The sequence below is a fragment of the Nipponia nippon genome, unplaced genomic scaffold (assembly GCF_047370975.1).
Source record: "Nipponia nippon isolate SJK-2023a ecotype South Korea unplaced genomic scaffold, ASM4737097v1 scaffold_3, whole genome shotgun sequence".
NCBI lineage: Eukaryota > Metazoa > Chordata > Aves > Pelecaniformes > Threskiornithidae > Nipponia > Nipponia nippon.
The window spans coordinates 99,359,607-99,384,318 of NW_028262347.1; the positions used below are offsets into that span (position 1 = coordinate 99,359,607).

General features: G+C 40.3%; 1 protein-coding gene across 9 annotated transcripts in view; it reads right to left on the reverse strand.

Annotated features, from left to right (window-relative positions):
* Positions 1–24,712, reverse strand: part of ZMIZ1 (zinc finger MIZ-type containing 1) — a 364,625-nt gene that overhangs the window by 96,003 nt on the left and 243,910 nt on the right. The window contains exon 1 of one of the 9 annotated variants that reach the window (XM_087765612.1): positions 654–4,489. The exons of the other annotated variants lie outside the window; for them this stretch is intronic. Within the exon in view, the coding sequence (XP_087621738.1) occupies positions 654–747 (94 nt within the window). The 5' untranslated portion in view covers positions 748–4,489. Of the gene's footprint in view, positions 1–653; positions 4,490–24,712 lie in introns of those variants that run through there. 9 annotated transcript variants of the gene reach the window in all.

Sequence of the window (24,712 nt, forward strand, 5' to 3'; positions counted from 1 at the left end):
ACTAAAATAAATCCCCTCGATCAATTAATTGGAAGCAACACTTGTTCGAGTCCGCATAACAAACCATTAAGGGCACCGGGGCTGAAAAGCCTCCAGATTTGGGAAACCTTATACACTTGTTTCCCCCTCCCCTGTTTGCCGAATGCTGTTGACTAAATCCATCAAACTAGTCATGCTAATTAGCGTCCAGAGCCGCCTCGGCGGCGGAGCAGCGCCCGGGGCGGGCGGCCCCCGCGGCCCGGAGTTTCCTTCCGGACCGGCCGCGCCCCGGGCCGGGGCAGGAGCCACCGGCGGGCTCCGGCGGGGCGGGCCGGGCCCAAGAGGGGCGGCCGCCGAGGCGGCGGGGCCGGGGGTGGCCAGCGCCAGCCGCCCACGGGCGCCTCGGCGGCCGGCGCAGCGCTCCCGCTCGGCGGAGCGACGGGCATCGTCCCTCCGCTGCGGAGGGGAAACTGAGGCACGCAGGCGGGGGCGCTCCGGGCTGCCGGCTGGAATCGCTGCCGCCAGCGGGACAGCCTCCTTGCTTGGGGTCGTTTGGTGGGAGTTCAGACCTTCGCCTCTGCCGGCCGCCCGCGGCTCCCGACAGCATCACCCTTTCCCACGCCACTCCGAGTTCAGCGCTGCCCCTGGAAGAGTTTTAAGCAAGTTTCACGTACCAAACCGTGCCGCAACGCAGCCTTTGCCGGACAGCGTTTCAGTTGACAGTGTCAAAGAAAAAAAGAGAACCAAAGAGGAAGGTAATGTGACCATTTGCTTGTTCCCTCTCGGAGGGAAAACTGGCAGTTTAAGTTGTGGGCAGCCGAGCACCAGCCTTTTCCTGCGAGCCTCCTGCGGCGCAGAGCCACTTCCTTCCCCGGCACAACCTGCACGAAGGCACCTCCACCTCTTAAAGGCGCACCCGGCCCTTTGGCAGGGAAGCTGGCCTGCAGGTTCCAGCCACAGACCAAACCAACCAAACAACAACAAAGGAGGACTTCAAGAAACAAATACTGGCTCTCCAGCAAAATTCTCTTCGGCGAAAAAAACGGCCTCGCCTTTCTGTGCCCCGCTTGCAGTCACTTAACCGTGCTTCGTAAACACCTTAGCAGAAAGAGTCTGCAACATGACAGATCGGAGCAGCAAACTATCACAGATATCAAAGAGCAGCTCTTCTCTGAAAATGATTCCACAGAAAAGCACTGTCAGATTTCATGTTCATTTTTTTTTCCCAGGGAATCCACTTCAAACAAGTAAAAGGTATGCATGCTTTTCACCGGACTTCCACCCTGAAGTACCTGCTCAAGGTCGTCAGCCTGTCAGACAGGGTGACTGCTTTCTCTCCTCAGGCATCAGACTTGGCAGTACTGCAGTCCAAACCCTCCGTAATGCTTCTGCAATCTCAGAGCTGCACAAGCCTGCGCGAAGGAAGACCTCTGAACAACATGGCTGCTACAGGTGGTAGGAAACACGGCGCTGGGCCGGTGTCCATAGCAGATAGTCCGCACAGCGTGCGCAAGCCTTCCTCCAGGGCCTCAGAGACTCAGGTGGACCCATGGGGCTGCTGGAACAAACTCTTACACAAAATGTAGTTTCCATTGCAGTTGATCAAATTTGAGATTCAGTCACACAAAAGAACAGTACAGAACCTCATACAACTGTTTTTACCGCCTTTCAGAGTGGACAGATGCTTTAGGGAGACGTAAATTATACAGCCAGGCTGGCAGAATAGATAATAGCGAGCACGAGTTTTAGAGGACTGGCAAAGCAGCAAGAGAAGTATGTCGATAATCCCAAACAAGGACCAAATTCCCTGCTAACGTAACCGCCCTGAGTTCAGACCTGGTGGATGTGAATGAAATTTATAATTGACTATAACTCCAGATAAATTCTAGATAGACACAGAATGTACATTTTTGTGCTTATTTCAGGTTTTACTGCATTTACAAAATTTTCACACAGTTCGTAAGCTATCGTGGTGTTACTTCAGATTTTGAAAAAACACACAAAGCAACAACAAGAAGAACGTATCAGGCAGTTGCGAGGTCCCAAATATTGAGACTGGCTCCTTCCTCATACAAGCCTCAATGAAATCTTATTTTCTGAGGCAAAAAATAATGTTATTATTTCTGTATAGAAAACTCGTATTCCCCCGTATGTTTTTCTAACTAGCACCATAAGTAAGAGGATTGCCTTTTCCCCCCCCCTCTGCAATTAAATGCTCTTTCTAGTGTAACAGTGTAAGTTTCTCTTTTAAGCTGCCTGTCTTTTCAGCGGAAGTGGTTTAGAGTAGACAAATCACTTATCTAAAAATTATGTACTTACTTCTCCTTTGACAAATCTTCAGCAGGTTTCTAATCCCACCCTGCCACTTGAAATATCACTTTCTGTGATGACATTTGAGTCACAGTTGTCAGAAGCATCAGGCTCTGTAGTTAAATGGATTAAATCACACTTCATAGCATGCAGTATTTTGAAGGAGTGGTTTATCATTTGTAGAAATTAATCATAACAGTTTTTTCTCTAGGGCAAATTCCCAATCACTTCTAAAGATTACTATGTTTAAGCCCCACTGACAGCAGTATGTCAAATTACATCACAGGGAAGGTTATCTCAGGCAGTGATAACTATTAACAAGACTCACTGAAGACATCTACTACTGGGAGAAGCAGGTCCGTACTGGGGAAGCACCTTTTAAATGCAGGAATGGGAGAGCAGACTCTTTGGCTGCACTCTGTGCGGCTACTGACGCCCCAGGGATGCCGCTGTCTGGCGGTGTGCCTGGCCGCTCGCATCCTGAGCGGCCGCTCTCCCGCAGGGCCAGCGAGATGCTCAGCCCCACAGGGGAGGGGAGACGGGGTCAGGGTATCGTTCAGTCCTATGCAGGGGAAAGGAGACACTTACTTGGGCCACCTCTAGCTGATTAAGGAGAAGAGGTGAAAGATCTTCAAAGCAGTCCCATTTACCTTGAAACAGGAGGCCGCGTTTGTCTGTTTAACGTATGTTGTCAATGCCAAGCCATATTAGTGATCAGAATCCTCCCAAATCTCAATCCTGTCAGTCACCACTTGGCACAGAAACAAACCACCACCAGCACATCCATATGGTACTGCTCTTTGCTCTTCATGCCCAAGATGCTTCTCTCTCAAGGACTGTATTTTTAAAAAGTCAGAAGTCCATCCTTAAGTCATGATGGTGCAACAGACCTGCACGCCCATGGAACACCAGTTTTTATGGTGAACAAGAGAACAACGTGGACAGATTTGTATGTTCAGGTGCCTTCGATTGCTCAACATAAATGGCACAAAACTTATCTTCAACTAGTTCAAGTGAGGTAGACTTTGGGTGTAATTCTTGCTTTTCTCCCTCCTTGCTCCTCTTTGCTGATATTGCAAAAATGAACCAAATACATGAACACCTGTAATAAAGACACAGACTGCCAAGAGGAAAAGAAGGAAAGGCTGCAGAGGGGCAGAGATCAAGTCCCCCATTTGGATGTTTCAGAATCAAGTAGACTGTACAAGAGGGGACATCATCATGTTCTACTGTAATTTCATTATGAGAGGTGCACAGAGGAAAGAGCAGAGAAGTTGTTTAGAGAAAGAAAACACAAGGGGTAAGAAAATGCTCTTCAGGTAGCTGTAATACCAGTTATTGCCCACTGAGTCATAATATAACCCTTCAGCAATGCAAATTTTCTATGACCAAAGATTTAAAGGTTTATCTTGGGGACCAATCTTTATTCATCAGAGTTTTGCTGCACTGCTGAACACAGCAGGGTAGTTCCTTACAACATTTGTCTAGAGCAGGTTATTTGCCCAAGAATTAGTTCCCTGGACATGCATATATTTTAGTATTGATTCAAAGGATTCAAAAAACTCTTTAGAAGGCTTACAATTACATAGTTGAAAGACACAGAATACGTGGATCAGTGGACTTGTGGATTTTTCCTAATGTTTCACAGTAGGCTGAGTCAGTTGAAGCCGTTATAAATCACAGGGCTGCATCCCAGTCAGAAACCAACCATGTACTTGGGGAAAAAAAAAAAATCCTTTGACTCTGCATCAAGTGTCTTTCATGCATAACCCACTTTTCCAGGATCAAACCAACTCCATCCAGAGAGAGGCGTGAGAGGAAAACCCAGCATAAAAAGCAAAGTAAAAAGGACTCTTTTATGTGGTTTAGTCCTGTCTTGTTTAAGTCGGAGATTACTTCAACTAAAGTAAAAGGTAACTTCGGTCCCCTTCTTTGTCAAGCTTTATAAAACAAAGGTAGGAAAGTTACAAAATGTAACAACACAGCACTTCCCATTCTCCTGCTGCCCATGACCACCGTTTGCATGCGCCCTTGGTAGCTCAATGTTTTGATGGACCCTCTGATCTGGACTACACACCTGGAAACACTGAATCTGTTTTGGATGCACACAACAATTGGACTCAAACACTCAAAATCTTCTGAAAGAGACTTACGCCCTTTAAAACTTTCAAGACCACAGAAATGCTCATGTTCTTGTTACCCCATTATGAAAAATCTTTCCTTCAAACTTATGCAGAGGCTCAGGACAGACCTGTAGGCACTGCAATGAAAAACACCTCTGTCAATTGCCATAATCTTTGGAAAAGGAGGTCTACCTTAAATCCATCTAATAAAACACAATGTTGCAATTATCTAATCTCTATTTCCTTCCTTCCTTCTTTTGATTAAATGTCTTTACCATGCGCAGGGAAACAAAAAAAATCTGTAAAATTACAATGAAATATGGGGGGAAAAAACCCCAGAATTACAGAGTGAAGCCACATTCATCATATTTGTATCTTTGGTTCTCTTCACAGCTATACTTTTACAGAAAACTGGAAGCAAAAGTAACCAAACCATGCAGAAATAAAGAATGAAGCACACTAAGGAAAAATCACATCTGTAATGTAGGATGACAGTCAGAAGAGAGGCTTTACAGAACTAAAAAAAAAAAAAAGTGTCACTGTACAATGACGGCATCAGTTCAGAGTTGTCTCCAGCGCTATTTCACCAGCAACCGAGCTACTGCAGCTGCCCCCTCCCATACCTACTTGTCCGTCAGGCATCTCTAAAGACAGACGGAACATACCTCACCTGTGATGCTCTGCCCTTCTTTTACTGTATCCATTTTGCTACGAATACTAATGAATGTCTTAAAAACTGCTTTTTGTGACATGGGAGGCTTTATTGTTTTTCCAAATTTTAGCTATGTCTTAATATTTAGGTAATTTCATTCAAATTCCTTGGTAAACTGGAGCATGGCACAAACGTCTTCAGTGCGCATCTCCACTTTCAGTGCCTATTTTGGCACCTAGGCTAGACTTCATGACATCTCTTCTAGCAAATCAGATAGAAATGGAAATTAAATGAAGCTCTTTCCATACTAAATCAAATTTTTCAGCATGATCGAGTGGATTTCTAAAACATCCATATTTTTCACTAACTTTTGATTAAAAGATTTTTATACCACATCTTGCAAATGGCTCAGTTTTCCTCATACAGTTTAGACATTTTTAGCCTGCTACCACTTTGGGGGCATATCTGATCAACTGTTTCTTAATATTTCAAACTAATCTTTTAGCATTCATATGTACTGCAAAGGACTAAAAACTTTATTATACATGAAGCAAGACTTTCAAATGCAATGAGGATTAGGCCGCCTCTATTTCTAAGAAAGTTTACTATGCGCTTTAGTAAAACATATTTTTCTGCTGTTTTTTTGAGATGCTCAAGTTTATATTCTCAGACAAAATGTTTGTTTTTATTGAGCTTGTAGCCATTGGTAGCTGAAGCCCCACCCCACCTCTAGCAACCTGTGGGTTAATTACAGCTAAGCTTCCTCTCTCCCTGCTTAACTGTTCAAGGGGATGAGGAGGCAGCTCTGAAGACAGCAACCTAATCAGGTCTCACTTGAAAGAAGGCAGAGAACTATCAGAACACCAGCTTCTGAGGCTGTGCAGGACTGACGGGATGCAAAGGTGTAAATGAAACTGAAGCTTGGAAAATAGAAGCCCTGCTAGGGCTCCTGGTCTTTTCTTGGCATTGTAAGTCCAGTTTGCCCTGTTTTGACTGTTAGCAATATTTTTCAGAAATATCAATCGTATGAATATTCCTCATTAAGATCTCAAAAGAATAAGCCCTCCATGAAAACACTCAATCCCAGCAACTATTTTCCTTTAATTTTTCCTTCTAGGTTATACATTCATTCATCTCCAGTTGACACTTCTCCTTACTCCAGCCCCCCCAAAGCAGTGCTGTGAGCAGGGCTGCTCGGGCTTTCTGGGGAGTGCCTCAATCTGACTCGTCCTCCCCTCTGCATAATCCTGTTGGCCCCCTTTTACTGAGCTGCCACTAATCCAAAAATGGGTTTGAGAGGAAACCTAGGCTATTTGCTTATATCCTTTTTTATTATTACCTACAAAAAAAAAAAAAATCCACTAAAGTACGGAAGGTATCAGTAGTGAGAAGGAATATGGGATACAAACAGCCTGAGTGGGACATAAGTGGAATAAGAAAAGATGTAAAGAGAAGATATGCCCTTCATTAGCTACAGTGTTTACACTCTATACATAGGAAAGTTAATGACAGAGCCCTTTTTCTGTGCTATGAGTGAACCATGAGAGCATTCAAATGAGGAAGCCGAGATGCAAAAAAAAAGTCTATGAAAACAACACAATGTCACTTTTTCCAAGACAACTGCAGAGTCTAGAAAACCATCAAAAGTGCACATAGATGTTTAACGATGCCATATCTAGCATATGAGAGGTTATATAAATAAACAAATAGATAAAAGTCCGAAGTTACAAATTAAAAGAAAAGTTACAAATTGGTGGCTATGCATCACTGTCTTGGAAAGCTTCCATTCTGGAATACAAAGACATTCATCATTTGGAGGCCAGCTCATGCTTCTAGCTTTGTATTTAAACAAATCCATGTACCATCATCATACACTTTTTGTATCAATCTGCCAGAAAGCCATACAGAGTTATTTTTAGCGGACTGTGAGATAAAGTACAGTTTAGCTTGCAAAGTAGCCTAATAAGGCAAAATCTTTGTGGTGAAGACCAAATGCAGTCACTGTCACTCTTCCCCCCATACACTAATCAATCTCTAAAAGCATCCCTTAATTTTTCCCCGCTTACTGTGCAGCATTACTGCATTAGCAACAAGAAGATAGAACTAGGGGATCTTTACAGTTTTGTCTGTTTTGATAATCAAATATACAGTGATTGCAGAAGAAAGGAAATGGTCTGAAAAGAAAGTGGTTTTTCTCAGATTCGTCAAGGAAAATTGTGGTAGACAATCATTTTAAGAGAAACAACAGCTTAATATCAGTTTTTGCTTTCAGAAACTGGCAAACTGGTCTCAGTCAACTCCAAATACTTCAGGCCTCATGCTTTTTCAGTGCCATGTTTCCTTCCACCATGTTGGCAGTGGAACAAAGCGGTATAAAGGATTCTCAGGGAGTACGTGTATGTTAAATATTTAGCAAGGATCTTCTTAAAGCTAAAAATGTTCCAAAATCCACTAGATTACTTAGAATTTGAGAAAAATATTCATTTTGACATGTGGTTGCTGGGGGGGGGGGTGTGGGGGGGATAATTTTGTAACAATTTATGAGAACAAGATTAAGACCAGCAATTAACACAGACTTCTATCTTTAGCAATTATTCATATACCTGTTTAGCTGATTATAAGTCGTAGCTCCAGGCTGTCTGCCTGTATTGCTAGGACAGAGACAGCAACCTTTGCTAAATTGACTGCACTGGCTACACTTATGCTGCAAGAGCTGTTTTCAAGGACAGATGTACAATGTTATATGGGTAAAGAGACGAGCAAATTAAAGATGGGTGTTCTGTCAGGAAAAGGACTGAAGAACTTGTGTCAGCATTTCCCTACATTAATAGGACCTCAGATTTTTAACCCTTCACCACTTATTACTTAGATTTAAGAAGCACCTTCCTTATATATATATAGAACAAATGCATCTTCTCAAATAAAACAATGAAAATACAATAGCTCAGAAAAAAATACAAGGGCATGCACTCTAGGTAACCATGTATCTAGATACAGAGGGATTCATGAAGAGCATTTAATCCTTCTTAAACTGTGATTCATTTTAAAGCATCATAGCTTGTAGACTAAAGAAGCCAAACACAGTAGACCATGAAGTTACCAAAACATATTATTGCCACGCAACACAGAAGTATCTCAATTTGAGATCATCAATAAACGTCCAGCACATTCCTACCAAAAAGCTACACTCACATTTTTGATTTTTTATCATCTTAATTCTGCATATTTCTGTTTAAAGCAGCATATGTATTTCTTTAAATGAGGCTGAAAGTCTTTTAGACCTACTCTGCTCTGAGAAATATTTCGCAGTACAACCATAGAAGAGAGTTATAGTGGCAGCTCCTACCAAGTGTAGACACAGTTCATACCGGCAAGAGGCTATGTCTTATGTTGCCTTTATTGGCTCCCCATTGAAATTAAGTTTAGAATCAAGGGATTATGTGATCTCACTACATGAGGGCTTCTGGCATGTATATAAACATGTCTTATTTTACTAGCGGATTTCTAGCATAGATCTAGTCTACTTTGAGACTAAGACCAAGTCTACACCTTGCAATGACGTGCACTACAAAGAGCCAGGAGCCATTGATATGCTCCCACGCAGCAAGGCTGTCCTGTACTGTGACATTGACTTCAGTCCCAAAAGCCATACAGGTCTATTATCGTAGTAGTCCACCAGGGACTGTAAACCCTTCTTCTTGGCAGGGATTATTAGCTTGGGCACCTCACTATTGACTATTGCATTTCTGAATCCAGAGCTAGGTTTGTTGCCACAGTCTCAGGGTCTACTACATTGTGCTGTATCTCTACTGAACTACTTTCCTTCTCTTCAGAAACTCCTTTCAGTCAAAGTTCCTACTTGATTGAGAAAAATCACCAATTGTCACGTGGGACCTGCTCCTTTTCATAAAAACGCAAAATTAAAGAGGGTCTTCAGAACTTCACTATGGACAACATCTTTCCAGGAAACTATAATCTAAAATAGCCCTTAATTCTCAGTGCAGTGATCAAATCAAAGAACAGTGTATTTCCAACAACTATAGCTATTGCAAAGTTTCCAAGAACTAGACAATGCAGGAGACAAAATGATAAGGCAACATATTACCAATGTTTTCTCTGAAATGAAATAATATTTATTATGACTACTGAAAATTACCCCCACTGCCTGATGTGATTAAAAATATGCCATGGACAGCCATAGGAAATCTAACATAAGGAACAATCCTACACAGGAAATTTGACAAAAGACCTAAGAAGCTTCTATTCTTTAATGTAGTGGATTTCTGCATTCATGAAACAGGAGAGAAGCTTATTAGGGGCTTTAACCTCCATCCCCACCCCCAAAACACACTTTTCCTATATCTGAATACAGAGAAATACTAAAGTTCACACTCAAGATTTTTAATAACTCCATCCATCTGTTAAATAATTTACATTCTGCTAGAATATGCAGCAGTAGTACAGCTATGAAAATATACATTACTCCATAACCTGGAAACTATCCATCAGTATTTAACACTATTTCTTACTTCTCTCCTGAAACACTGCACGAAGAGTTTCACAAAAGCAGTGCTTTCATGATGTACAGGGACCAGAAAGGAATCTTGTCCATAACAGACGCTTTGAAATAGCTTGATCAAGTCAAGAATCCTTCCACTTCCACTGTGCATGACAGGAACCGCCCTCTTTTTAATCGATATGCAGCAGATGAGTCTTTCTGTCTACTATATACAACACATTACCTTGATGGGCTGATTGTCCACAGCCAAAAGCCTGAACATGGAGAACTGAACAGTTCAAGACAAAAGCTTTAGAATGGGAGGTTTGATGGCGACTTATTTTTAATGAAGCCTTCAAATTAAAACAGGAGAATTTTGCATGTTCCCTTAAGCTGTAAATGTGGTTTTGCTTTTTGTTTCATATTTAAATCCACTGGTAAGTCAACATTAGAGCTGAACGTGTTCTTTGGAAGCTTAACCAGACAACTGTATTTTTAATCACTTAATTTCTTTTGATTTCTTGAAGTACTTAGAGAATACACACTGAAGCATCTCCCCTTTAACTACAAAAGCTGAAGTGAAAATTCAGGTGTGGTAAGACTGACTTAAAATTTTGGATACCTCGACTTGAGAAAGCATAATTGGGGCTGATTTTCTAAAACTGCTAGATCTCCTGCAGCTAAAAGTTAAGCATCTTTAACATATTTCCAGTTGAGCATCCAAGAGCTGAGGAACCACAGGTCATTAGTCTGCTTTGGGAATTGTGGCTTGTATCACCACAGCTCTTAACTTTTGACCAAACAGTCACTGTCAGCTCTCCAAATTATTTACTGACTAGTGCACCTTTATCATTAACATTTTAAATTAAAAAGTGCTGGCAGGTTATTTAAATGAGGCTTAATACGCGTTAGCGTTACTCTAAGGCCACTTATCTTGGCCTGGAGGACTGCTGCCTGGAAAACACTGTTCAGTCTTTAAACTGACTCACAAAAAAATCTTTCTTAAAAAGATGTAATGTACTTTCATACCTGCGAAGAAAAATCAGTAGATTCAAAGCAAATTGCTTTTACCAAAGGCAGAAGAAATAAAAGTTACATTTCTTTTTACTTTGGGAAAGGGAATATTTACAGAAATATACGTCAACGGAAAAAAGAATCTGCCTTATGCTTAAAGATAGTTTCTGTGATGAGGGATTAGAGATACTAAACCTTCAGGAGGCAGGTACTTCCAAGAAGGAAAGACAAAGATCCTACAGCGCCTCAGATCTGATCAAAACCATTTTTGTTTTCTCATGCATAGGATGTCCTCTCCAAATTGCTTTTTTCTTGCTTTGAATCACCATTACCTTTCTTTGAAGAATTCTTCTGGGTGAAGGCCTATAATTTTAATATTTATAGCCCCGAAAAAATTAGGGTTTATATTCTAGTACTATCTCCACTCTAATCTGCCATCACTTTCTGGGATTTAATGGTAGCTCTTACCTCTGCTGAAGGAGCAAAGTTCAGTGAACTAAGTCTCCTCACTTCGATCAGATCAGAATCAGAGGGGTCTGTCATAAACTCCTATATCAAAAATCAGAGAGGGGGAAATGGAAGCCAACTTTACAAAACTGGAACAGAAAAGTTAATGAGTACCCTTCAATACCGCTCCTCAACAGCTTCATCATTTAGAAGAGAGAAATAACTGCTTCAGCAAGCATTATGTCTTTTAATGCTCTTGGAAATTTTCTCACGCTTCCAGGATTAAGGAGGAGAAAGATGGAGGGAAATACTAAGTTGCTTCCTCACTTGTTTTTTACATTGGTAGAAAGGGGAGGATGGGAGAGAGAGAATCCTAGTTTCTCAATAACTCTCAATATATCACTTCTGTCCTTCTCGTCCCATGCCAGACACATGCCGCTCACTGCAAACCATCTCCTGGTACACTATAAGCAAACTATTTCAAGTCCGTAGCACAATTTTCTTTTTCCACATGAGGAGAACACACTTGAAAGCAAGGTTCTCCATGACAGCAACCACGATTTACTTCAGTTCTTCCTCATTTTTGGTAGCAGTTCCTCTATGGAAAAGATTTTAGGAAGGATGGGAATAGGTGATGACTGTTGCTTAAATTTTTTCATTGGCTTCCAGGGGAAACCATATGTGATAACACTTCTAACCCAGTTCACCTCTATTGACCTGTGCTCTCTCCACTGGCCTCGATATGAAAAAAAACCCGACACATACACAGACACACATTCTTGTTTTTTCTGTTGCAACTTAATTTCCGTTACAGAATATGGTTTCCAAAATAAAGTAACAGATCAATGAGGAAAAAAATGAAATGCCTTTAAATTTGGAGTTACTTAAAAACAAAAGGAGAAAGCCCATACAAATAGTTTCTATACTCTGGGAGTAAGCATGCAAATCCCATTAGTTTATGATAAGCAAAAAAACCAAAAACCAACAAAAAAACCCAAAACCCACAAAAAAAACCCCACACCCTGAACATTGATCAAATTAACATTTTGTTCAAATCAACATTTTGTTTTGTCTTAAGTATCACCACTGCCACAGAGAGACATTAGCTAGGCTGAAGTATGGGTCCAATGTAATTAATATTCCTGTGACTAATCACTGGAGTTACAGTATTGCCCAGAGACCCAAGGAGGATTAGAATATCATCATAACAGAAATGATCAGTACTATTTGTTAACTTTTAGCTTTAAAAATAAAACTAAATTCTTCAGGCTTTGACATTGCCTTGTATAACAGCAAGAATGATTTATGGGCATTCAGCAAGAAAAAAAAAAAAGGCATGAATCCCTACAGAACACCACAGGAAGGCAAGTAATAACCCTAAACCTACTAAAATGTGGAACGTAATTTACATGATTCTTATAAAATATTTATGTTACTTTCAGACGAAGTATTGACTGAGATATCTGATTTTGTCAAAAACATGAAAACATTCTCTAAATAATTACATCAGATCAAACAGTATTGTTACTTAAATATCAGCTCTTTAATGGTAGTCATCCTGCAGGCAGAGGAATGCAAAGGTAAGAAAAAAAGGTGTGGAAAAACAACACTTCTGTACTGTGATTAACATTACTGAGGATGACCGCGTCAATCAACTGTAATGCAACCTAGCAAGTAAGCTCAAACAGACTGCAAATTTGAAGGAATTTATATTTACAAAGACAGTAAACAGAGAAGAGAAATAGGAAAGAAGTCACTGTGTTGCCATTTGAGCCCTGTTTGGGAGGAATTCAACACATTAATGTAATCGATTATACTAGTGCATAACAGCAAATCCACTGCTTGTCTACTACCCTCACTTCAGGGAATAAATGAGCGATGAGGGCTGCTGGTATATCCCATAGGTAAGGAGGTCACCTTGCTCTGAAGGGCGCAGTGCTGGGTACTGATACAGAGCCCTCAGTCCCCTGTAGGGAGACTGGCTCTCTTCTGCCACTGACTGCATTGCCCTGAACCATAAACCATAACCTGATCATAAAAACACAATCCTTAAACTAAGATGTTTGGTTAAATCGGGTTTCTGACTGCTTTCAGACAAGAACTCACAGTGGTAAACTGCAATTAGTCCAAAAGCTCTTGCAATTGAGTTAATACCATTAATTTCCACAGGAGGTTCACCACTTCTGAGATGATGTCAAATCTAGGAGGAAGCCTCACGACTACAGTAAAATCTTTACCCTCTCTCCAAAATGGCAGTAGCAGAAAAACAACTGCGTGTTCAAGGCAGTTAGGAGACTCAAGACAGCAGTCCCCAGTTCTCTGCCAGGGTTAACTCCATTCCCACCTCTTCCTCCCCAGCCCTTTGCCTTCATTTACCCTCTGTCTTTCCTGTCTACCTCAGCTACAAGTTCTTCAAAGACGACCTTCAAACTGCATGCAGTTTCTCAGTGCAACTGGCCTTTATCTCACATGGGATCTTTGAGAGCACCAGTAACATCAACACCACAACCAAGCAACACTGCATCAGGGCACCAGAAAAAACATACGTTAGACCCTTTGAAAAGTTCTGCACTTTTTTCTTTGGTGACTGAGGCAGATGAGGTTACCTTCTTAGGACAGAGAGGACTGACTACAGCCAGTCCTTGGTATAACAAATATTTAGCTATCTAATGAACAGATTAAGGCAAGAACTAAGGTTTTCAATAACTTGTTTAAAAAGGGAACATTATACATTTAAGAAGGCCAGGAGCGATATATTTTTTCTTTTTAAGAAGACGTATCATTATAGTCAGGGATGTGACGGTAACAACTGAGTTCCAGATTTTGTTAACTTGGTTGAATGGCCTTTTGCTATGGTTGGGTTGTGATATGGCCTGGGTTATCTTGTTACCATCAGTAGCATACACAAAATGAGCACACTGGTCACAGTTCAGTTCACATGCTTACACCACCGCATTTGTTATCTTGAATTCAGCCTTTCTGAAATCTATTTTGATCAAGAAGTAAAGGACTTAAAACAGATACTGCCTGGTTAATTTCAGACCTAAATTACTTTTGAAAGTTTGCTCATCTTTTGCTCATGTTGCAACTGTCCACAGTTCAAGAGAATTTCATACATAGGGCTTCTGCTTTGAGAAACATTATATTTTTTGAAAACATTTCATTTTAAATCTGCCATCTAATGCCTAATAAGCTCTTAATGAGTAGGCTGCATCCCTGAAACATTATCCCTTACCTGTAATCGGGAATGTTTCTCATTTAGTGGTTTTTTTCCCCCCACTAAAAATCCTTAAAATAGTTACTTAGCAGGACTGATGCAGCAAAGCACATCATGCTTTTACAACCCATTTGCACTTCTGCAGACTAAGATGTAACAAAAGAAATAACACACTACAGAATGTTATTATTGAACACCACAGGGTGTCAACAACACACACACACACAAACTCTCCTCATATATATTTTAATTCTAACTTAAATTGCTGAGTTTCCATCAGCAAAGGTTTTTCTTTGCCACTGTTTGCTTTCTGTTGGTTTCTCCCCCATGGAATAAACCCAAGATTTTTCTCTGACATCTTCAGAAACTCATTTCTTGTAATCTTTTGTTACCTCTACCTAATGTCATCAATATTCGGTATTCTACCTCTGTCAACCAAAAAAAAAAACCAAACCACCGAACTACCATTTGCTCCATTCTTCTCTCAGACATAGTACCATTATTACCATTTATTCATAGTCAGTTTTCCTCTTGAGTACATCTACTCTGCTGCCACTCCAGGCAAGACCACTAGGTACTGAGTGATCAAAGGGTGAGACTGGCTACATGAATCCTCATTTGGTATGACAGCCATACTGCACCAAGTTTTAAAAAAATTATTTTTTTCATATTCTATAACTAAATGGTAAAGTCACCAGATCAGCTCACATTGCTACTTTTGATCTAAAAAGATCCCAAGTGGGACATCAAATAACCCTTAGTAGAGCAAGTGACATCCTTGAATAAGAGACATCCAAAAGATTTACACATAAGATCAACAAGCAGCAGCACATTTTTAAACACGTACTTAAAACCAGCACTCCGTCTCCCCCATGGAGTTCAATAAGCAGAGCAATTTCTCACCGTCTGTGCATTAAAAGCCGAGGCAAGGGAAAAAGTTTCCATTATATCTACTAACAAAAACTGTTTGTGCATACCTTGGCCTTTCAGACATATGTGGTCTTACACTTTGTCACATCAGAGCAGATGTTTAATTGGGAGGAAGCGATTTTAAACATCTGTAGCTAACATCTGAGAAGCTGGATGAAGACCACACAGAGCCCTGAGGAAATTAAAAGTGTATGCAATTATGTCACTTCCTAGACTGCATATTTAGGAGAATTAAAAAAATAAACAAAACCAGAAGTTTCAATAGAGAACCTTCAAAATCCTTCCTCTCCCCTCACTTGCCTTCTTCTGCCTTAGAAAAAAAATTGGTACTTTAGGAGATATAAAGTTCATTAACTGAGTAACCAAGGTTTGACCAACAAGAGACACTGCATCCCCCGAAGGAAAAAAACAGGGAATAAAAACCAATTTAGTAGCAAGCCTTTAATCCCTTAGGGAAACAAAACAAAACAGAGTAAATATTTAGAAGATGAAACATTACTTAGTTCTAGTGGGTCTCAGGTGTATTGCAATAACTCAGGTTTAGCAAATACACCTGCAGCATATACAACAGCAAAAATCTTCCACCAACAAGAGCCAGGGGACAGTCTCTCCAGTATCCAAGTCTCTTAACTTGCAACAGCATTGCTGGTGGTGCTCCCCAGACTTGAGCAACAGGGCTGCCTCCTTATTTCTAGTTACATCTTTCAGAAGCCAGGTTCTTCACTTCACAGAAGAGCCTAGATAAGAAAGATGGTTCAGCTAAGCTTTGTCTGCTTGGGTAGCTGCTACAGTGGGAGAGGAAAACAGAAAATGAGGTGGCCAAACAGATCAGTTCCCATGAACGTGAGGGGAGATAGCCATGAGATTCAGTTCTAGCGATCATTCAGTGAGACTTGCATTTTTCAAAACTGCTTTGCTTAAACAGAGCATCATCTACAGAAATCAGAGTTACTAAATTTCTACAATTCTAATTTAAAACTGCAAACCTTAACAAAATTAAGAGCATGTTTAAATAAAAATACAAATGCAGCTTGGTTTTGCTATCCTCCTTTTTAAAAGTCATTTATTAGTGCGCTATACACAGGTAGCATTCTATTTCCCAACTTGAATGTGAAAGTTGGGACTTTTTGTGTTATCAAATATGTAAAAATAAATGTTACTTTGCTAGGAAGTTACTTTTTGAAAACTTTTAGTTTAATTAGGGTCAAGACAACAAAATGGTAATGGCTCAGCTCATGCAAGGTTTGTACAACAAGGAGAAAATCACAAGGTTTCACAAAAACGATAGGTGACTAATAGATTTTTTTTTTTAAGTCCACAAAATTCATCTCTAAAAATGTCCCTCAAGGGGATGCCAAACTTTTTGATCTACTCCCTGAGAGCAGAGAACCTCTATGTAAAATACACTGTAAGTAGCACTAATAAACTATTTGTACTTAGGAATATCCAAACAACTTGTCAGAATTTGCAACCTACCAAACCACTGGAGTGGCTCCATGACAGAAGTGAAAGACTAGAGGCCAGCATGGTGTGTTCTGCCATCATACATTCCCTTATATAGCTGACATGCTTTGGCTCGATAGTAAAAAATCTTCCTTTGACCTAAACTACAGACTACAGTGTTGTTTTGTTTTTTTTTTTTAAAAAAAAAAAAAGGTAGCTTGAAAGAGGAAGATGCTGTTTCACAACATACATTAGGGAGAATAAGACTCCATACTGTTTGCAAGTGTCCTGGTCTTAAGCCTTCTATGGAAGGCACCTGTTCCTCTGGAACAGCAGGGAGGGCACACCTGATGCTGACAGCTTTATGAGAGGTCTCTGGACCATGAGACTGTCTAGAAACTTCTCTGTACAAATCAATGTGTATAGATTGCCAAACTCGCACATCCTGAGAATCAGAAACACATACCATTTAAAAGTACTGCGGAATCTTTATTCTCTAGGTATTCTAACTGGAGCATGGTCTTCCCCCACAGTGAACAAACCCAAACACAAGTAGCAAAATTTCCAAGAAAAAAATACTGTTGAAAGCTCTGTGGAAAACTTCCATTTTTGTTCTCCATAAAAATGATACATTACCTCAATCTGTAGCACATACAGATCTTTTAAAAAAGTAAAAAAAAAAAAACCCAAACACCGCCCCCCCCCCAAAACTTAAACGAATTAATTGCTATTAATGAGCAGCCAAAGACAGAGAAATAAGCATGCGCTCTTATCTCTGATGAGTTATGATGGCCCACTCAAAGCTGACTCAGGAACTAATGTTGTTTCAAGAAACAAAATAGCAAAAGATTCAATCTTTGGCAGCTTTTAAACCATCTGTTCCATACTATTTTAAACACTTCTGCTCAGTGCAGAGATTATGGGTTTCAGTTCATTTGTGGTGGAAAAACAAAGAATGCTGCATTTTTGGAGCACATGGGGGAAATCCAGAACCCTCCCAACTACTCTGTAACTGGGGTATTTGAAGAAAGCAAAAGTCTTACTGCTTGCCCGCTGGAGCATGATAAAACAACCCTCCCCCTCCATGAGGGATTCCTCCTATGCCTTGAAGCAAACACAAATTGGAATGTGCCACACCGACCTGAAAAAAGGGGGATGTGGGGAAGGAGCTCCCATTAGCCACTGTATTGTGGCAAAACAATTAGTATCATTCTTTCCAATGGAAGAACCCAAAAGTTCCCATTGCTATTTGTTGTGGGAAATTGCTTATTAGTGTCAAGAATGTGTTTCCTCAGCTCAAAAGTTGCAGGCTTCCCATAACTTTCTTGTAGTACTAACAGATCAGCAGGGCAGAAGCAGTAGGTAGGTTTGAAGAGATGAGCATATCTTCTCTGTTACACAGTGATTTCTCCTCCTTTCTCTCCATCCCCAAAAGAAGAGCAAACAGTTCTCTGAGATGACAAGCAAACAGAAAAGGTTAGTCCCACAGCTAATTCGAATACATCTTCAACTAGAAGTGTTCTCCGTGCAGGTAACTGGCGGATCAATACAAATGCTTGTGTTTACCTGCCGGAGCTATACGAGTGACTGTTCCCCTATACCATTCATCTTCCCGAAGGAACTGTACTGCTACCATTTCTGCTTCCCACCGTGTCTTCTAAGGGGATCCGACACAGCTCTTTGTGCTGCTCTAAGCTGAAATGGCGTGCCAGTTCTTTCCCAGGGCACTGAAGGGAAATATGTCTTCCCCAACTTCAAAAGCCGATGAAGTCTTCTTGAAAACACTAAAAGACTTATCAGGACACCTCAAATGATTTAGCCTGTGGTCTAAAATGCAGGCAGGCAAGCAGATTTAGTGAGAGGGAACTTGATCTCTATCTAACCATGTCAGCTTGCCCAAGCTGAATGTCCCATTGAAAAAGAGTTTTTTCTGCTGTAAAGATTAATTCTTGGTATTCCCATGATCAATAACTCACATGTGTTATCATTTAATACCGATACCAAAGGAGCAACTCAACTACTTGAAGGTCAGCATGGATTTGGCTAAACAGGATCAGTACGTCTGTCTGCGTGACCTTGGGCGACTCTAACAGCTTTGGATGGAAAATAAATAAATAAAATACATTATGAAATTTTTCATTTTCGTTAACATTTTTCAACCAGTCCAGTGTAAATTCACATTTAGTGCCTTTTACAGTCATCAAAACTAGCAGGAAATAGAATGTATTCATAAAAATGCTTTATTTTTGCATATAGACAAAGCATGCACAAAACTAAAAACCTAAATATAATAAGTAGTTCATCTAGAGTATAAAAGACATGCAAAGAACATAAGAAGTATGACTAAATACCTATTTTATATGATTAAAATACTGATAGTAAGTGCTATTAAGCTACAACATTTGTTATGGTGCAGAATAAACCCATATGCTTATAGCTAAGAACATAGCAACTCTTGAACTATGTAAATCGAGGAGATAGAAAAGATCCCTTGGTTTACATAGATTTGTGCAGCCACTTTCCATTGCTGAAGGATCCACTAAGTGGATTAATCATCTCTGATCTCAGCACACTCAGATTAAGCTAAAGATTTCCACAGGAAACATTTTCTGTACTACAGCAAATGAAAACATAGTGAAGCACTTTCCTTCCTCTTTTTTCACCTTATTGGCCCAATCTGGGGGCTTTAGCATTCCATCTGGGATATCCAGTTACTCAAAACCTCTGAAAATCAGGACCTGAGTGAATATTATATACCCATAGAGGGTGCTGGTCTGAACCAGAAAGGGATTGTAGTGATCTATTTTTAGGACAGAAATGTCACAGTCAATAGTGAGGCAAATATCCTGCTTCACTCTGCCCTGGAGGTAACAGCTTTAAAGGTCAGAAAGCAATGCTTTCTGGAGATACTCCACTTCAGCTTCTCTAATAAGAATGTGTGATTAGCCTTTTGAATGAGAAAGTTATTTACCCATAGCGGCAGTACTTCAAACTGCACAGACCCTGCATATACGTACACTTCGGATGGTTGTTTGCCACAAGCACTTCAGACAAGAGATTTGCATTGTTTCTTAGAGTCCACGGGATGCCTCATGCTCTTGCTCTCTGCAATGTGAGACAGATGGATCGTACCACTTGTTCTTAACTGTCCCTTAACAGCAACCCCAAGAAAGAAAGACGATAAAAGGAAAAGAATGAAGAGTGGGAAATGGATTTTCTCCTCAAAAGAATTCTCTCTAGTGGTCAGCAAATGACTGTTTTCTCTCTTCAACTGATTGTATAAAAACAATCTCAAATATTTATATTTGAGGCGCTTCCAAACAAAGATTTCAAAGTCCTCATGCAAACAAGAGATTGCATGATGGCTCTAACAGCCACCCGCTATCCCTTTGAATGGTAACTGAGAATGGAAATCCAGACAGCTGGCTGTGAAGAAAAGAGAGACAAGTCTTTAGTGAAGCCCCAGTTGTAACCCCAGACCTCCGGTAGCATGCTGTAATCATAACTAAACCTGCCCACTTAGGTGATTCTATTGCAGGTTCTACTGTAACCTGTTATCCATTTAGATAACTTCTATGTATAAAGTGACTGTGCCCTCACTTCGATCCTTCTGTTATCACAATGAGTGTTTTGGATAGAGTTTGACACTTAATCCTGTTTAGTATGCAAAATATGGAGATATGACTGAAAAAAAAAATCTCAAAAAGAAAACTGGTAAAGGAATATCTTCATTTAAATTAATTAAATCATCATCTCAGGGAGACACATGGGATGCAGTCAAGGAATACTACACGAAAAAGATGGTCAAAAAAATCCATCATTCAGGCCTTTTTCTTCTGTTTTGCTGGCTGAGATGATGTCCAGCAAAAAAGACAATTTGTAGTATATTCATGAGAAAGCTGCTTGCATGATGGGCTGCTTCCTCCTTCTAACTCCATGCACACAACTTCAGCAGTTGCAGTAGCTGCTCTGACTCTCTACAGGTTATACTCTTGACCTGAGGCAGGATGATGAGCTGCTATGGGAGAGAGGGGGATAATGTGGGAGATACCCAACAGAGCAAAGCTGATGCGTTGTCACTGGCAGTAGCCCAGCTCTCTCTACAGAGAACAGTGTCTCACTCACTGTTCAAACAGCTGCTCCCTCTCTCTTTACTTTACCTTACCTAGCAAAGGGAACCAAGTCAAACTGAAGCTCCGACTTGACTTACAAGCCACCTGTTAGACCGTGCTACTCTAGACTGTGAATACAGCTGCTGACTGGCATGAAATAAATTACATGATACAGACAAATACTGACTACAAGGTTACACATTCTCCATCAAGGCAGCCTACACAGGTAACAGAGCACTTTTCCAAAAGCAACAGCTTTCAGTCACTACTGGTGAAACTGATGCAGAAGTCATCAGGAAGAAAGGCAATTTTTTTTTTTTTTTTTTTTTTAAACCACAAAGATATGAATACATGTCATTTTCTGGCTTCTAAAGGAAGATGATTAAATTTAAGCTTTAGACTCAGGCAATCACCAGGAAATAGTGATTAGAAGATAACGTACACATGAACAAAATGTTGAGTACCTTTTCAAACACAAGTCTAGATTTATTTAGCTCTCTTCCCTGCTTTTCTTTTTTGAACTTACTGCTTCCTTTGCAGCCCCTACGTCCCCATGGCGTGAGTTTTACCAAGTGGAAGAAATCTGATCTTTTGCAGTGCACCTCCCTGATTAATCCCTTGCTAGTACATCAGGGCAACATTACTGTGTTATTTAGGCAGGGAGCACAGTTAAAAAAGCTCACAACCAGCCCCAGCTCATTTACAAAACGTGGCTGAAATCCCCATATGTGTGTTTCTGTGAAAGAGCTATCGTGTTGTCCTTTGTATTCCTACAGGGGAAATTCTTATTAGGCCCTTAATGATTCAAGGCCAACAAATAACGGGTTATTTATTTATAACATCATAATTTAAAATAACACATGTAACCAAAGGAATCAAAGCTTCTTCTATGTGACACACATTCTTCATGTAATACTTCTGTCTACATGCTTTCTTCATTTCTAATTTTGTTATGAAAATGAGTAATTTGGCTTTCAGACACTGGACAAAGGGATTCATTTCGTAAGGGTGGCATCAGGAAAAACAAAGCTGAAAAGATTACTGTGTTGGGCACAGTCCTGCCATGCTGCATAGCATACTGCGTGGAGGAAAGGTGCCTTAAAAATACCGAGATCCAACTGTCATGTTTGAGGTGTTGTTAGCAAACGCTCTAAGGAACTTGAACGTATTGACACGTGCCTTCACCAAATAAAATGCCAGCAGACAGACCTCAGAGGAACTGATGGAGGAAAGGGGGAGTTTAAACTCCTTCCCATCCACAAAATCATGCTTTGGACCAGCAATGCTGTCCTATTATTCATTGGCTCAAAAATACTGATTCAGCAAAGAATTTAAGCATGTGCCTAAATTTAAGCAGTTTAATTAACTTTGACGTCAGTGAGCCTACTTGTGTGCTTATAATTAGATATGTGCTTGCTGAAGCAGAGCCCATCTGAATAGAATCTCGTTGATTTTAATTTGGCCCTTTGTCTTTGCCCCTCATTTATTCTTTGCAGTGACTGAAGGATTAGCGCTAAGGTTCTGATTCAGGAATGCACTTAAACAACTCATCTTCACTCACAACATGCAAAAAGAGGCTAAGCGTGTCTCAAAAAACAAGCATAGACCTAAGTGCTTTCATGAATAATGACAATTTCATGATTGAAGAACGATGAGAGAAGAGAGTTATTCCACTCATACCATAAATTGGGTGGTCCAGTCTTTCTTTTTGTAAGTCAGATTTTTTTTTAAAAAGATAGAAAATCCTTTTCCATTTATGTAAATAAAGTGCAAAAAGTTGTGCTTCACACACTATAAATGAAAATTCATGAGTAAGCAGCTACGTCATAGAGAAATTAATTTTATATAGGAATCCTTTTTCACTGTTGTTAGTTCCTGCAGTGTGGAAGAGCCTGCTGTAAATGTCTTGTTTGTTCACTTGAACGATGGCTTTTACATCCCAATATCCAGGATATTTTAAAACCACGTAAAAATAAACACAAAATAAGAAAGCATTACATTAAAAAAAAAAAAAAACCAAACCAAAAAACAAACAAACAAAAAACCCAACAAAACCAAACAAACCAAAACACAAAAACAACTACACAAAGAATGCCGAGCACATGAACACCACTCATTCAGACAACAGAAATAACAGTTCAAGTCCCCAGAGGTCAAAAGACAGCTAGGTGCCTCCATAGCACACACACCAGAGCAAAGCAGCAAGATCAAAGCCCCAACTCCTGCCAGGACGCTCTGCTAAACACCTCTACAGGAAAATCAGATGTCTTTTAACATGCTCATGCAATTGTATTCAGCACACAGATAGCATCTTGGACAAGCCTTTTAACTCAGATACTTCAGCCCATTCTTCTGTGTTTATGGCCTTTTAAAACCTGGAATACATGACAGCCATTATTAACTGCAGGCACATTACAATTACAGGTGGATTTGGAAGGATACAGCAGTGGAGGGGGAGGAGGAAAACAGGAAGAAAACCAAGAAGTGAGTTCATTATGGAAAACACTACAGAAAAAGTTACTCAAAATAAACAAGGAACCCCAAAGAGTACTTCTGAAGACCCTCTGCCGTCTATCACAGTCCTCATCTACAAAGCTCACCGCAGGGTTCCCTGATCCTCCATACCAAGGTGCTGCAACGCATGGTGGGATGACTGCGCTGCACCCGGGTGCACTGATAACGGAGCGACCGTCAGGTGCCTGAGCTGCGCCGAGCTACTGGAACAGCAAAGGATTTGTTATGCAGTTTGCATTAATTGTACTGGTAAATACACAGCTAAAATACCAACAGGTCTTTGAAAAATATTCAGCAGAAATCCCATGGATTTCATGACTTTTCAGAAATGCCACTTACAACCGTGTGCGTGTAGCAAGATGGCTAGTCCTTCATTTACCCAAAAACTGTTGGCACACACCTAACGTTCTGCTTTCAAAAGAACATTGGAAAAAAGTTTAAAAAGGTGCAGCCTCAAATTACACTAAAGAGAAAGCTGCTGATATAAAGAAATCAACTACCCACCTACTTCATGAGCGCACCTGGAGACACAAGAACAGAAGAACATACCAGTTGGATTATTAAAGCAATATGCTTTAAGTGACAGAACTAATACAATTCTTTTAAAGCCATTCAGTTTGTTAAGATAGGTTGACATATTGGGGTTGAAGAAGATGTAGGGAAAATCCATTTAGCTAGTAATTTTAGTTATGGGGGTATTATTTGCTTATTAACTTGTGCATGCCATAATGAGAACAACATTATTACCTGCAGGTCTCATAAAACTTCATTATCCCATTCCTTTGGATTTTGCATTACCATATGATTGGGTTTTCCTGGACACATCTAGGTTTTTCATCCTAAAATTTCTATTTTTAGCCTAAAATTGAGGCTCTCCCACACTAACTCATTTGTCTAGAATTTGCCAGCTTTGCAGGCAGAGCAGGCATACGCTGTCCTTTCCCTCTGCTCCCATATTGTGACCTCTCCCTTCTTTGCTCTGTATCTTTTTGCTGCATCAGTAAAAGGAATAGACCTATTTCAACTCTGTCATCTCTACTCTTCTACTGCTTTAAAAGCTTACTAACAGCTGCCAGAAGAACGGACACTGCTTAATGTGCAGGACAGATGCTGTTTGGTCTGGCACACTGAAAACACCGAATCTACAATTTCTCACCCTCCTGTGCAGCCAGCAATCAAGGCTTTCTCTCCAGAGAAGGGGAGACAGAGTTCAGAAAAGGCATCACTAACAAATAATGCTTCTAGAGATGGAACCTTAAAAAGTAATTCCAACCTTGCTATAGAAGAGAGCTACTTCTGCATACATGAGCCTTCTCAAGCATCGTTTTATATTTTCAATCTCTCTGCAACCTTTATAGCTTTATCGACCTCATGATAAGTAGAGAGTTTTGGACAGAGAGATGGAAGGCAGATAAAAGCATCACCTATGCAAATAAATACAACAATAGAACAACGATCCTTTGCAGATTTTTT